Source organism: Gracilinanus agilis, chromosome 2 (assembly GCF_016433145.1).
Source record: "Gracilinanus agilis isolate LMUSP501 chromosome 2, AgileGrace, whole genome shotgun sequence".
Taxonomy (NCBI): domain Eukaryota; kingdom Metazoa; phylum Chordata; class Mammalia; order Didelphimorphia; family Didelphidae; genus Gracilinanus; species Gracilinanus agilis.
The window spans coordinates 509,792,450-509,807,432 of record NC_058131.1 but is presented as its reverse complement, the minus strand read 5'-3'; the positions used below and the strand labels follow the sequence as shown (position 1 = coordinate 509,807,432).

The window sequence follows — 14,983 nt, the reverse complement described above, 5'->3', positions numbered from 1 at the left end:
TGGCTTCTGGAGAGATTGGTTCTGGAGAGGCCTTCCTTTCCTGGAGGAGGATGCATTGGTGGAATCCTTGCTAACAACACCACCGAGACTCCTGGCTTAAGAGACTACCACAACTCTAGAGGGATAGCAGGACTTGAAAGGTAGTGAGCTGGACAGAAATTATATGGTATCTAGCTAAGCAATACTTTCTATTTCCTTCCTACATTTCTCTCTTTTACTATATCTCTATTAAACTAAGTTGCTAAGAGTGGCTAATAGACTTGTGACTTAAGAGTTAATTTTTTAAATCGGCAACCACCATATTACTTTAGAATTCTCATATTAGCATAAAAACTTAAATTTAAATTCTTAAAAAATTAGTCAGAAGCTGTCCAAAAATTCAGTAAACAAACCAAATGTTCTATTTGAGACATCAGAGCCAGCACCCAACCAGATCTCTGGTTCTACACTTTCAGTAGTGTTGGCTGAAAGGTAAGCATTCAGGACAGCTGGTTTTTTAACTGGCGCAGCACTCCAGTAAAAATCTTTTGGAGGGTACCTGGGGCTTAGTGCTCTTCAATCCAGCTGAAGACCCAAGCTGATAGCTCCTGGAATCTGGCCACAGAAATGGAGGCACTGAAGGACCGAATCAAAGAGTCCATAATGCCTTGGAACACATTGAACTTGACCTGGTCAGAGACCTGGTCCTCCCCTTCATGAGGGTTATCCTGGTGCACCTTCACAATCTGCTCATAGTTCACTTTTGTGATTTTCAGAACCATAACGTCCTTGCATAAGGTAGATATTTCCTCCTCCTGTTTCTTTTTCTCTTTATGCAAGAACTGGGTATAATCAATGGCCTTCTGCAGAATAATGGCCTTGCTGAGTTTCTGGGAGCCAATGGAGAAATCTTGCTGCTGACAGTTGGGGACTATGGCTTGAAGATCATCATAGCAGCATCTCTCCTCTTTTGTTCTGCTTGTGTGTGGGCTCCGTCCCTCTTCTCCTTATATGACTTCTCGTAGCGTTCTTGCTGGTAATTACTGTCCTCATCATCTGTGTTGGCTCTGGGCACTATACTCCCCTTTTGGTTACTTTCCACAAAGAGCCCAGGGTCCAGGCTGTTGTCACAGTAGGTATACTCCACCTGCGGAGGGGTAGGGAGGCTACTCAAGCTCCAGACCACTCGGAGCCAACTGTGGTCCCAGTCCGGGTTCCAACTCCTCCCAGCCTCCCTCTCCCTCCCGGGCCACCGACATTCACACTGTCTGCTCTCTTGGCTCCCCACTTGGGAACTTGGAGGGCTGGGGCTGTCTCTGCAGCCAGCAGCCCCCAGCCCCTGTGGGAGAAGCAAGGAGAACTGAGGGAGAACTGGGGGGAAACCCCATTCTCCCTCTCCCCCTGCGTGCACGTCAACTTCTCTTAATTCTTAACTAATATATACAATCTCGAGATCTTCACAGCTGAAAAACATTCCTTCAGGTCCTATTCATGTGTGACTTCCTATTGGAAGCTTTCTTTGGTCTCATACTACCGCCTCCCCGTTCTTCAATCAAATTCATCATCTTGGCTTCCCCACTAAGCTGAAAATAATCTCTCCTTGACTACTGGTGTTTTCTATAGTGTTCCATGATAAAATATTTAGAAATAATTTGATAATTTTGCCTCTCTAAAATATTAAATAAGGGGGGCAGCTGGGTAGCTCAGTGGATTGAGAGTCAGGCCTAGAGACGGGAGGTCCTAGGTTCAAATCTGACCTCAGACACTTCCTAGCTGTGTGACCCTGGGCAAGTCATTTGACCCCCATTGCCTACCCTTACCACTCTTCTGCCTTGGAGCCAATACACAGTATTGACTTCGAGACGGAAGGTAAGGGTTTAAAAAAATATTAAATAAGAAATTACATAAATTTAAAGATAGTTCTATTAATGTGCCATTTACTGGACTAAGAGTCCCAATAGAAGGACAAAGTAAAGGCTTCTCTGTCCTCAAAGAGTTTACCTTGAAGGAGGGGAAACTATGTGTATATAGATAAGAAAAAATTTTAATTATAAATAAATACAATGTACTTTTGAGGTGAGGGGAACAGAGAATTAACAACCAGGAGAATTAGGAGAAGTCTCTTGTAAAGTCGTAGTACTTGAGCTGAACCTTGAAAGAATTTAGAGCTTCCAAAAGGCATAATTGAGGAGGGGCAACATTGAAGATACCAGATGGTACAAAGACACAGAGGTAGGATAGATGGATTGTTGTATACCAAGAACAGTAGCTTAGATATGAGTATGTATAATAGAATATATAATATAGAACAAGCGAAGAAAAATAATGGGTGATCAGCCTAGAAAGATAGATATGAGTTAGATTGTTAGATTTTTTTTGAAAAAAAAAAACTTCATTTAATTTTACTTTGTTACAATTTTACTATTCAGTTACTTTCCTTTCTCTCTCCCTAAATACTTCCTCACTCATTGAAAAGGCAAATACAATATCATTTCAAATATGAGATCATGCAGAACAAATTCCCACATTAGTTATGATCTTGGTTGGGATGGGATAAGAAAAAGAAAGAAAAAAATGCTTCAATCTGCTCTCTGAGTCTGGCAGTTGTCTATGTGGAGGCAGATGGCATGTTTTATCCTGAGTCTTTTGGAATTATGTTGCCTACTGTGTTGAAGTCTCTACCACAAAGAAATGATGAAGGGGATTACGTGTATCATCTTCCCATATAGGGATAAAACCAATTCAACTTTGTGATTTTTTGATTTATGCTTCTTTTGAGGAGTGATTGAATGTTACATTTTCTATTCTGCCCTGGTCTTTTCATCAGAAATGCTTAAAAGTTCCTCTATATCATTAGATATATTTTTTCTTTAATAAGATTATATTCAACATTGCTGGATAAATTATCCTGGGTTATAATCCTAGCTCCGATGCTTCCAGAATACTATATTATAGGTCCTTCACTAATTTGTGCTAAATCTTGTGTGATCCTGACTGTGGCTTCATGGTATCTGAAATTTTTTCTGGGTGCTTGGGGGAAATTTTCTCTTTGACTTAGGAGGTCTGAATTTTGGCTATAATATTCCTAGCAGTTTTAATATTTCGAGATTTCTTTCATAAGGTGACTAATGGATTCTTTCAATTTCTTCTTTGCCCTCTGAAATATGATGTCTAGAATCTTTTTTGTTGTTATTCATGGTACATGAGATGAGATTAAACTATGCTCTTCTCAGGGTAACATGTACCTGGTAACCCCTCTATCTTCAGGACCCTACCAAGAGTCCTTCAAAATAGAGATCAACCCACCCTGTCTCTAACACAAAAACCTTTTAGCCCCTTTGTCCTGAGTAGGACAGAAAAACCTGTGGCTATTCCTTAAGAACTGTTTTCCTTTTCCTTTTTAAGTTTCCGCTTTAAGTCTGTACCCCAATAATGTGAGGAACTCATTTAGCAGTCAGAGGTTAGTATACCCCCTTAAGCTAGCAGTAAAACTGACACCTTCCCCTCTCACCCTTTTACAAGCCTCACTCTTGTCCCTTTGCCTGTCTTATATCCTTCCCTTGCTTAATTTATAATGCAGAGATGCTTGGAATATCAAAAGACCTTGAATGATTTGCTATAAAGGATCAAACCTCAACAAAACACAGCAACAAGATGTAGAAGAAAGGGATCACATCCCATGAGAATTTACAACTAAAGCAATTCCTTCTGTTCCCTTATCTTTCTTGAGAACAAGAGTTTCTGAATTTGTTCTCAATCTGTATACATTTTAACACCTTTGACTATCCTTCAAACTATCCATCTGGTGGAATGACAGGTTGAATGTGATGGACGGGGAGATAAGGGAGAAACAGTGTGTAACTATGTCTTCTATAAATTAGGGGATTTTGATCTGTTATTCTTGCATTTTATTGAACTCTCTAGCTTGGGAGATGTCCTGCTTTTGCAAAAACTAATTAAGCAGCCATTTCGTATCTTCTCTCTGGCTTCTGGTTTGTATTTCATTCTGGGGGGGGGGGTATGAGGTGAGCCAATTGTTAGAGACCCCAAAAAGCATTCCACACACTGGCTTTTAAATAATTCAGCGATTCCCAAGATTGTGAACATCATAACCCTCCCCCCCCCCACGAAGGGTTGGACAAAAGAGAGGAGGGGAATCTTGCATCAGGATTATTATAAAACTCCATGCTTCCACATAGATGGGGGCATTTTATTTGGAGCACTCAACTTGAGGGCAGTGTCCTGTTTCCCTTCCCTTTCCCTCCCCCCCTTTTTCCTTGTCACCTCTTCAATAATGCCACATTTGTCTGCATTTCATCAAGGCTTGCTCTTGCTCTGATCATTTGAGGGTTAATGAGGGTGCAATCTTGATATATTAATATGTGGAGTGGAACTTGGGTGGAGCTTGCACCCCCAGAAATCACTCTAATGAGCAGACAGAAGGCTTAGATAGATGCTTGCAAAGACAGTGGGGCCTTTATTAGGAAGAGGAAGGGGAGAGGATGGGGAAAACTGTCTGAGTAGTCTACCCAAAGCAAAGATGTTCACATGAATTGAGAATTTATAGGAATTTAACACAATACTTCTCTTCTTTGTCACCTACCACCTGTGTGTAATACAATGTCTGTGTATGGTATATTTTCTTGATCTTGTCCTATTCCCCTTACATTTCCCAGTGCTCTCAAAGCCATGAGAGCATTCCTTCCTTAAGTTTGCAATTTCTAAGTTGAGTCAGAATTTAGACATGTCCAAGGCCTTTCAGGCTGAAATATTTATGACAGGGAGTTAAGATTATAATTATAAGTTTTAAGACATTTCCCATATGAAGTGGGGCACTGTTCCATGGGAATGAAAAGAAGGGGAGAAAAGGGAGGGAGGTTGGCCACATTAGAAAAGAGTGAATTAAAAGTGTATATTTATGTATAATATATAAAGCTGCTTGGAGAGGGGGATTTCTCTACTCTTCATAAGGAGAGATTGGTATCTCCCTTCTAAAGGGCACCTAACATTCAGTAATTTTCTATAGGAAGTTGCCAATCTATGATTACTAATACTAATTAATGTATGCTGGGGAATAATGCATAATTTTATTCCAAACATCAAGATCTCCCAGATTTTCACTCCACATGAGAGGAAATAATATTCCCCACTGGTATTTGGAGACAGATACTTTTGAATGCTCTTTCCAGAGTTCAGTTGGAAATTCCAACTGCCCCTCCCTCTTTGGAATCTTCCAGCACTTCACTGTACCTAGGCAAAAGGTTTTTACTAGGCTGTTGTTTTTGTTGGGGTGTGAACCCCAATTGATCAACTGTGGAGAGTTAAATCATTTGTGTCCTATGAATAAGAAAGATAAAAGAGGGTGAAAAACGTGATTATCTACTGCAATAGTAAGAGGGCTTACTGAAGGGCTATAATCTCAAGTTATAGTTCAAAAATGTAGTTTAATTATTCTTCCAACTTAACAGAATAACTGAAAATGATTCAGGGACAGAAGGGTATTTGGAGAGAGAGCAGAGGTCAACCCCAAAATTAACTCAATGAATAGTAAGTTCACGTTAAAGAGGATCACATCTGGATTAGCTTCAGAGCTCCCATCAAGTTAAATTCTGTTTTCTTTACAAATTTAAATAATGTAGATGTGTGGAGTGGAATTTTGGTGGGGCTCATATCCCCAGAAATCACTCTAATGAGCAGACAGGAGACTTGATAAGATGCTGTCAGAGAAAAAACAGCTTTATTCGGAGAAGACAGCAGACAACAGAGAAGGGCAGGGAAGGGGGAAGGCAATGGAAGGAAAAGGTATTCTGCTTATACAAGCAGCTTGATGGGGCAAAGATGTTCTCTCTTCTAGGTACAATCACAGATTTTATAATAATCTTGACTCAAGATTCTCCTTCCCTCTGTTCAATACCACAGGGTGGGGGACAGGGGGTTGTGACATTCACAGTCTTGAGCACGTGTTTTTCAATATTATGTACCCCTAAAGACCCCCATGATTAAAAAAACCCATGATTATTATGGGATTTTCAGCCTAGGGACACTAAAGATACAAATTGAAACTTGCTGTTCCATACTCCAACTTATCTTATAGTTGGCTTTCTTCTCAGAGTACAGATAAACTCTTCTCAAGGTTTTTGAAAATAGGTCAGGAAAATGAAAAATTTTATGGAGTGAGAGGGCAGTTTTAGTCTAAGGAATAATAATACTCAGGGGTCTTGAAAATTGGGGTTACAAGCCAAATACTACTCTGTAAATGACACGCTGAATCTCATCCCACACAGTAGATATTTCATGGGATTCAATGTTTTTCCACACTAATACATAATACATTAATGATGTACCTACCTATAGAATTAAAATTGATTATCTCTCCTAAAAGTTACTTGTTAAAGTATAGTCTGACTCAATGTTTTCTCTTTAGTTTTCCATGGGTTCATTCATACATTTCAGGGAAGTAAATTAAGAAAGGAAACCTAGGTGAAACCAGAGCTAAAGTGTGTAATAGTTAAAAGATTGTCAAATTGTAATAATTAAAATTTAAATTATGAGTCTGTTGATAGCTTTAAAAGTTTAGTTTAATCAAAGTAGAGATAGTAAAGAGAGAGGAATGTAAGAAAGAGGTAGGGAGCAATAGCTAAATATCCCTATTGCATTCTGATGGAATGAAGGTGAACTCCAACAAAGTTCCAGTCTCCAGCCAGAAGTCCAGGAGAGTCTTTTCATCAAGAGTCACCAGAATAAGCGTCTCCCTTCAGCAAGAGTCACCAGTGCAGTAGTGTCTATAGCATCACCAACACAAGAATGTGTCCAGCAAGAGTGTCAACAATGAAAGAATGTATATCAGAATCCAAATGCCCATCCAAATGGGAATCCCAATGGAAATCTGAGTGTCCTTTCAGCAAGAGCCACCAGAGCCAGAGCCAGAGAGAGAATCTCCCTTCAAGTGTCAAAAAACTGAGAAGGAAACTTGTAACATCCTTTGATGATGTCAAGTTTAGTTTAGGTAGGAAAAAGAGCAGGGACATACACAGAGCAATTTAATGAAAATGGATTCTTTATTTGTTCAACTAGATGGGGAATTCTCTTCTACATGTTGTGGTTTTACTTTGGATGATGCCTGATTTATCATCAGAAGTCACATATAATATCAAAGGCAAGTTACAACAATATCTTACTTGATATATTTTTATCTCCTTCTTGGGGGTTCTCATGTATATACCTTCTTTGTGTCCTCTTATGATAAATTGCTTTAATTTCTCCTCTTTCTTACCCAAAATACATTTTTTTGTAAATTGGTGCCTATCATTCCTTCACAGCAATCTTTGTTCATATATTTCTGATATGAAAAATGTAAATATATCTTTTTATTATTCCCACATTATTCTCTTGTTCTAATTTTATTTTGGTACCTTATTAAGTCATGGAAGTGACCTTAGTCTCTCAAAGGCTATGCCAGGAGGCCACAAGCTTGTAAAAATGCTAGAAAGTGGAGAAAATTTCAAGTGACTTCATATCCTTAGTCTGAGGATCAGCCAAACTAAGTGTGAGGAGACTTGAAACCAGAAAGATGCCCACGAGGTAATGGATGGGTTTAGTTGCTACTTCAAAAAGACTATATACAGTTGTGGCTTCACTGTATCACAGGTTTGGTTTTATTTTTAAATTTAATTCTGTTTTGCTGAGTTTTTTGCTATATTACCGGATTTTGTGGATGAATACTGTCCTGTACACACTAGAAACGCAGTATGCCACTACCGCTTGCGCAAAGGTGACCAACCACAGCACTGCGTTCTGTATACTGGGCAATGATCAACTCAGTGACTGTAGCATTGATCTGTTTGCTTTCCCGCTACTTCCTGGATTTTCCCCTATCCTGGGGGTCTCTGGAACGTAATTCTCGTGATAGGTGAGGGATCACTGTATTCCAGGGAGTAAAGTTGTGTCAGTGGTTGGAATATACACATTGATGAAGTTGCAAATTCATCTAATGTTGAAATGCATTCATAGTGACATACCAACCCTTGTGACACTTTTGGCCTTTTGGGGCATGTAATATAAAATACATGAAGAATATGTGATCCTTCCTCCCTCCACTTTCTTCTCTCTCTCTGTTTTCCTAGGACATTTGCCTGGATGTATTTTTTGTTTATAATTCCTTCTACCCTGAATCATACTTATTTGAATACCTCCTAACTGGATTGTAATACTTTTGTAGGAAAGACTGTGTCATGACTGTCAACATTTATATTTCAAAGCCCTGTTGGTGCTTTGAATCTCATAAGTATTTAGTGTGTCTAAGTTAATAATCCCACTATCCACTTCATTAGTATAAATCTCTTCAATTACTATAGTCAGAGAAGGTAAGTAAAAATTCATTCATTTGTTTGAAGACATGGAGGTAGTTTCTACATTTTGTGGTTTTACTTCATGCATTGCCTGGTGAATGGTTGAAGTGTGCAGTAGACCAATATGAAACAAAATGTTTTACAGAGACTAGTATTGAATTGGATTCATAGGAAGTGATTACTATCAAAGCTAATATGTTATTTTGTCAAATGCTGGAAATATTTTCATCCTATCAGCCCTTGGAGGTTGGATTGGTGTTGGAGTCCCTTGATCTGGACCCAAAGCTCTGTCGGAGGGGACATTTGAGGTCTGGAGCTAATGGTAGTAGTGTGGTAGTGGGGAGAAAAAGCCACTAGAATATATGTATTCTATAGATGTCAGAAATAGATTAAGTTCTCTCCCTTAAATAACTTTCTTTTGGTGATGCTCTGGCATAAAGATAATAAGGGATTGTAAAATACTCAAAATAATTCCTTAACTCTCCTTATATTCATGTAAACATATTCATTTTTTGAGGAATGGCAAATCTAGTTACTTTTATATAAAAGAGAAATCTTCCCTTGGTGGCAAAGGGGGAGATGTATCCATCATATTTGTTTAAATCCAACCTTTGCTTGTTTTGATACACTTAGCACAAACAGGTAGACTGGTCCAGAAATTAAAATTTTTGCTTTGGTTATTTAGTTACTGTTCTCAGCTTTGGTTCACATTGACCCAGCTCTGGGGTCAATAGTGATACAGTTTCTGATTGACTCCTCTTCCTGTGCTGTTCTATCTATGAAAATAAGCCCAGCCTTGTTCTCATGCTGAAATGGTCTTCACAGATCTTCTGGAATGAACTTCTCCCTATTTTCTGTGGGCATCTGATCATTTCCCTGTGCTAATGAAGACTGGAAAAATGACTCCATATGATGCCCTTTTGGATTTTCTTAGGATGGTATTCTCCCTTGATTTTTGTTAGCATGAGGAGATATTTGAAATTCTCCAATTCTGTCATGTTTTCTGGTCTCTACTCAATGTAACAAATTGTGATTCTTTATTTTTTGCTTTTTGGAATATTATATTTTAATTTTTTTCTCTCCTTTACAGTAGGTGCTACTTTTCTTATCCTGATTGTGTTTGCTTAGTAATTGAACTTGTTCTTTCAGTCTACAGGCTTTGTCTTAGAAGCTCTTGATTTTGATTTTGACATTTCAAGATATGTTCATTTGGGGATTTCATTAGGAAGTAAATAGAGGATTCTATTTTCACTTTGTTCTTTGGATCTAGTAGTTCTGAGAAGTTTTCATTTGTGATTTCTGGAAACACAATGTCCAATTTAAAATATTTGGTCATAGTTTTCAGATAGTCTATTGAATCTTGAATTATCTGTTTTCTAGATCAATTGTTTTTAATAGTAGGTGCCTTAAGTTTTCCATTTTTTTTCTTTTTTACTTTTCCTAATAATTCTTATGTAATTATTGAGTTATGCTCAATCTATTCTACTTTTAAATAATTGTGGATAGTATTTTATAGCATTTTATGGTTCATAAAATTTTAAATACGTACTATTTTATTTGATCCTGTGGAACCAGGTGAGATAGGTGCTATTATTATTCCTATTTTTCAGAGTAGGAAATTAAAACTGAGAGAAATTAGTGACTTGATTTGGGTCACACAACCAGTGACATTCGAGGCAGGAAGTAAGGTCTTTCTGTCTCTAAGTTTATCTCTATCTTTTCATTATGTCTCCTCAAATTACCTTAGGGAGTATACTACTTAAGTAAGATCTTCCATCTTCCATTTTAAGGTATTTATTGTCTTTTCATTTTTCCCACCCAAACATTCATTTATGTTTTCACTTTTTTTCTCCTTACATATTTTGACCAGTCTAGTCTTTGTGTTTAAACCATTTTTGCCCCCCCAGAAACTTAGAGTTCCTTCCCTTACTTTTAAGGTTTCTCGTACCTCATGTTGTTTCTTCATTATGCTTCCTTTTTTGTTCTGCTTGCTTATATTTTCATCTTTGCCTCTTGAGTTTGTACTTGGGTCACACTGCCTCCCATCATTCGTGAATGGGTTAGGTAGACCTTATTTTGTCCCATTATCTCTGCATATTAGTTTACTAAATAGCTAACTATATGGATGTGGTAGTTGCTGTTAGCCACATTCTCCATCCATCTCCAACTTAGTCTTCCTTTTTTTTGTCCTGGTGATTCACTGTGGTTTCTGGCTAGTCCCTGTCTTCTTACATTGTCTCCAATTTGGAATGAATTATCCTCCCTGCTATGGCTCTAATAAATTCCAGTAAGATGCGAAGAAAATACCTGTCCTCTTTTCTGCCACATCCCATCCCAACATTGCCTCATATATACCTACGCGCTGAGTTGGACCTGCCTGCTCTCAGGATTACATGTCTCAAGTTTTATCCCCTTGTGCTATTGCAATGGTAAATTATTCTGTTCTGAGAGGTTAGGGCCAGAATATAGTTTCAGGGAATTAGAACTCATCCTGGTTTATACACCCCTGTATAGAGTTCTGGCTGGTTTGGGGTCCATTTATGGGAGTTAGCACTGGCTTCCCTAGCATAACTCCCCTCTTCATTTCCAAATGACTAGCATTTTCCTGCACTCATGCTGGCTTCCCTGGGTTCCTCCCTTCTCTTCAATTGTCTGTGTATGTGTACATGGTACATGAATACCTGTGTGTGTGTGTGTGTGTGTGTGTGTGTGTGTGTGTGTGTGTGTGTNTACATGAATATGTGTGTGTGTGTGTGTGTGTGTGTGTGTGTGTGTGTGTGTGTGTGTGTGTGTAAAACTCTGGAATGGCTGTAAAATCTATTATTTTTTTATTTTCTTTATCATTGGGATTTCTGGGATCTTTTTCAGATATTTGCCAGAGTCTATGTAAGAGAACTGGGTCATCTTAACTGGAAGCATTTTATTTCATTGTGGTAGTTTGATAATTAGATTCTCAATTTCTCCTTTCATGGGTTTAATTAGATTATGTAATTCTTGTTTTTTGAAAATTTTGATGGTTTATTAATACATATATTTTAGATTCTTAATTTTGTGGATTTATCAGTGTGAGCAAAAATTGTAATGCTTTTCCTTATTCAGTCATTGTTCATTGTGATTTACCCCTTCCTGTTTATCCTGGCATTTGAGTTTTCTTCTTTTTAGCTAAATTAGCAAATGGAAATGAGTAGAATGCTGCTTCTTAATATCCATTTTTTTCTGTCTCAATTTTCTTATATTTCTGTTGCCATGGTAAGCAGACTTGACTTGTACAAAACACATCACTGGCCAGGTTTGGTTGGAGGGATAATTCTTTTACATATACATATATATATATATATATATATGTGTGTGTGTGTGTGTGTGTGTGTGTGTGTGTGCATACATATATGTGTGCATATATATGTATGTATGTACGTATATTAAATGCTACATGAAGGCAAACAAATGTTTGGAATTTAGATTTATGCTATTTGTGTAATTTATGAAATTCCCTGACTGCTTGCTTAACATTGAATTAATATTGAATATTGAATATCAAAGTATTAATATTGAAGTAAACCCCAGATCACAGAAGTTGTTGGTTACTATTACACACATACATACACATATACACAAATACACATAAAGGAAAGGGGGAAAAGAATAAGCATTTTTACAGAACCTAATATGTGCCAGGCACTATGCTAAACGTTTTATAAATGTTATCTCATTTGTTTTTATTTGATTTGAAGAAGTAAGTTGGTGCAATGGGTAGGTTAATAGGCCTGGAGTCAGGAGGACCTGAGTTCAAATCCAGCCTCAAATACTAGGCATATCACAACTTCTATTTGCCTGAATTTCTTCAATTGTTACATGGCAAAATAACAGTCCCTACATCATGGGGCTGTTGGGGAGTAAAATGAGATAAACCAGTAGTGTGCTTGCTATTATATTTCAGAAAGCCCTTCAGCTTTCCGGTCAGGCTGTGCTCCTATAAAGCTGTCCTTTCTAAAAACTGGCAGAAATATTACTAAATATTATTAAACTCATTCTCCTTTACTCAAAGTGGCTTATTGACTGGGGTTAAACTCATCCCACATTCCCTTAGTTTTTGTTATGGTATCACCTAGACATTTGCCTACATACTTAGAGTGGGTTGGTTGAGTGCACTGTCTAAGATATCTCCTACTCACAGAAGCAACAAGGCCACTTTTCCATATGTTCAACCACCTTCAGTTCAATCAATTTCACCCCAAAGTTCATTCTGGATCTTCTGATGCAGTGTAGGTTTCTGCAGGCATCTTTTTAAACAGTTCATTTTCTGAATTCAAGGTGTTAGCAAGCTTCTTTCCCTGAAATTTTTCTCAAACAAAATTTTAAGTCTTGGATTTTGTGAAAAATACAATCCCCCCCCCCCGGAGGAGGGTGTTGACCAACACCCAGATCAACTCAGGATACGTGGTTGAGTTATGGGGTATATGAGTCAATTGGTTATTAGAGCAGTTGGGTGTATACGTACGTGATCTAGAATTAGTGGAAATCTAGTACTTACATAATATTTTAAAGTTTTCAAAGCATTTTATATAACTGATCTTCAGAAAGGTCCTGAGAAGTAGGTGCTATTATTACCTGTATTTTATAGATAAGTAAACTGAGTCACAGAACTAGTGAGTGATTTGCTAAGACTCAGACAGCTAGTAAGAATTTGAGGCAGGGTCCAATCTCAGATCTTCCTGACTCCAAGTCCAACACTCTCTTTGCTACAGCACCCAGCTGCCTATAAGTGGATAGAGAGTTCCAAGCTAAGAAGACTTAGATTCAAGTCCTGCCTCTGACTGCACACTTACTGTGTGGGTGACTTGGGGCAAGACAAGCTCTAAGCAGCTTTCTAAGATCATGAATTTAAGAAAATGTCTTGACCTATATTGCAAAGGGATTATATCCTCACGTGAGAGTTCCTTAGAACAATGAATAAAATTTCCAGTCCTTACCTTTACTTTAATATGTTCTTTACAGAAATACCTTATCACTCAACCATATCGTTTCTAGAGAAGCATCTTGGAATGAGGGCTAGCATTCAGATCTATAACCTTCCTGCCAGGGTGGAGTTAGGAGTGTGATGGCGAGCTTGACCTATGACTGTAATAATACTACCTCAGTACAAAAAAGTGGAGGATGCAAACAACTGCACCAAAAGATGTACCCTCATGGATTTAGAGTGAATCAGACAAAGCCAGTGCTCTGTTTCCATATCTCTTTATCTGAATGAATACTTGAAATGCCAGCCTGGAGCTCTCTTCTTACAGTGAGATGCCTGTTTCTGTTTTAAACTCCCAGGTTTTGGTGCCCTGAAGAAATACTTTGGTACCAATAGAGCCTGGTGTTTAGGTTCATGCTTCCTTGAATCCTAGTTCAGATACTGTACTTCCTAACCAGGAGGAGAATGTACAATAAATAATCATAATTCTTTCCTAGCATTCCTTTCTTATGGTATCTTTTTTCTCAGTGTGTTGCAAAATAAGACTAAAATGAGAGCAAAGACATGTGAATACCTTTCTACGAAGAGATTGTAATACTCTTGTCTCTTTTTTTGTGAAGTCATTGTCCCTTTTTCTGACTACTAGATCAGTGACATACTCCAATAGTGACTGTCAGACAAGACTGTGTACCATTTGATCTTTCATGGCAATCTATTCCAGTTTGACTAACTCTGATCTACCAGAGTAGTTCCCTTTATTGCTCTACAAAAAGACATAGACACATAAAGCCTTTGCCTAATGACTTTGTTCTCTAGGGAAGTGCAAAGACTAGACTCTACTCCTGCATCTAACCTTGGGTAGATCTTGCCTTCATGTAGTTAGAAAGACCTGGTTTATTAACACTTGACATTATTTAAAGTACTGGTTGCAGAGCCCATTGAATCCTTTCAACATTTCTGGAGAGGAGCCAATCATATCTCTTGGTCTCTATTTCCATCTCTTGTCCTTATACACTCTCTATCTTTGTCTCTGTCTGTCTCATTGTCATTCTCTGCCTTGCTATCTCTGCTTCTTTCTATTTCTGTCTCCCTATATCTGAGTGTCTCTACATGCCTCTGTGATCAGAGTATTAGTGATGACTACCAGCCATGGTGACTCCTCTGCTAACTTAGTGGCTCAACTTGGGGAGAGGGGAAGACTTTTCATTGATTGAATTCAGGGCCACTACTATCTGTCCCTCAGAAGATCACTTGTGAACTTGTTTCTTCCCAGTTCAATATCTGACTATTAGCTTCTCTTTAAGACTTTTTTGAGATGTGGAGAAAACCTATGGCCATTATTTAGTGATGTTGAATCAAGTGGTGATGGAAGTGGAGAAGGAAAAGTAGGGGAAGAGAGCTAAGGAATGGATTTTCTCAGTTTCCTATAGTTTTGCTTTCATTCTTCACAGAAGTCTTGGTGTAGGTCTCTTATGCTCTTAAATTTTTTCCCCCAGGTTACATGTAGATATAATTTTTATTAATAGTTTTCTGACATTTTTGAATCCATGTTCTCTCCCATTCCCTCCCATTCCACAATTAATGGGCATCCCTTCAGTTTCCAATCATTTGCCACCACAAAAAGAGCTGCTTTAATTTTTTTTTGTACAAGTAGACCCCTTTCTCTAGTAGTGGTATTGTTGTGTCAAAAGGTATGCAC

General features: G+C 38.1%; 1 protein-coding gene and 1 pseudogene across 1 annotated transcript in view; one reads left to right on the top strand and one right to left on the bottom strand.

The window, feature by feature from the left end:
* Window positions 1–479: 479 nt before the first annotated feature.
* Window positions 480–6,312, bottom strand: LOC123234051 (annotated as a pseudogene).
* Window positions 6,313–7,053: 741 nt separating this feature from the next.
* The window catches only part of LOC123234050 (cation channel sperm-associated protein subunit beta-like), a 168,612-nt gene continuing 160,682 nt past the window's right edge, over window positions 7,054–14,983 (top strand). Inside the window, exon 1 of the mRNA XM_044660001.1 lies at window positions 7,054–7,135. Coding sequence (XP_044515936.1) covers window positions 7,054–7,135 — 82 coding nt within the window. The remainder of the gene's footprint in view (window positions 7,136–14,983) is intronic.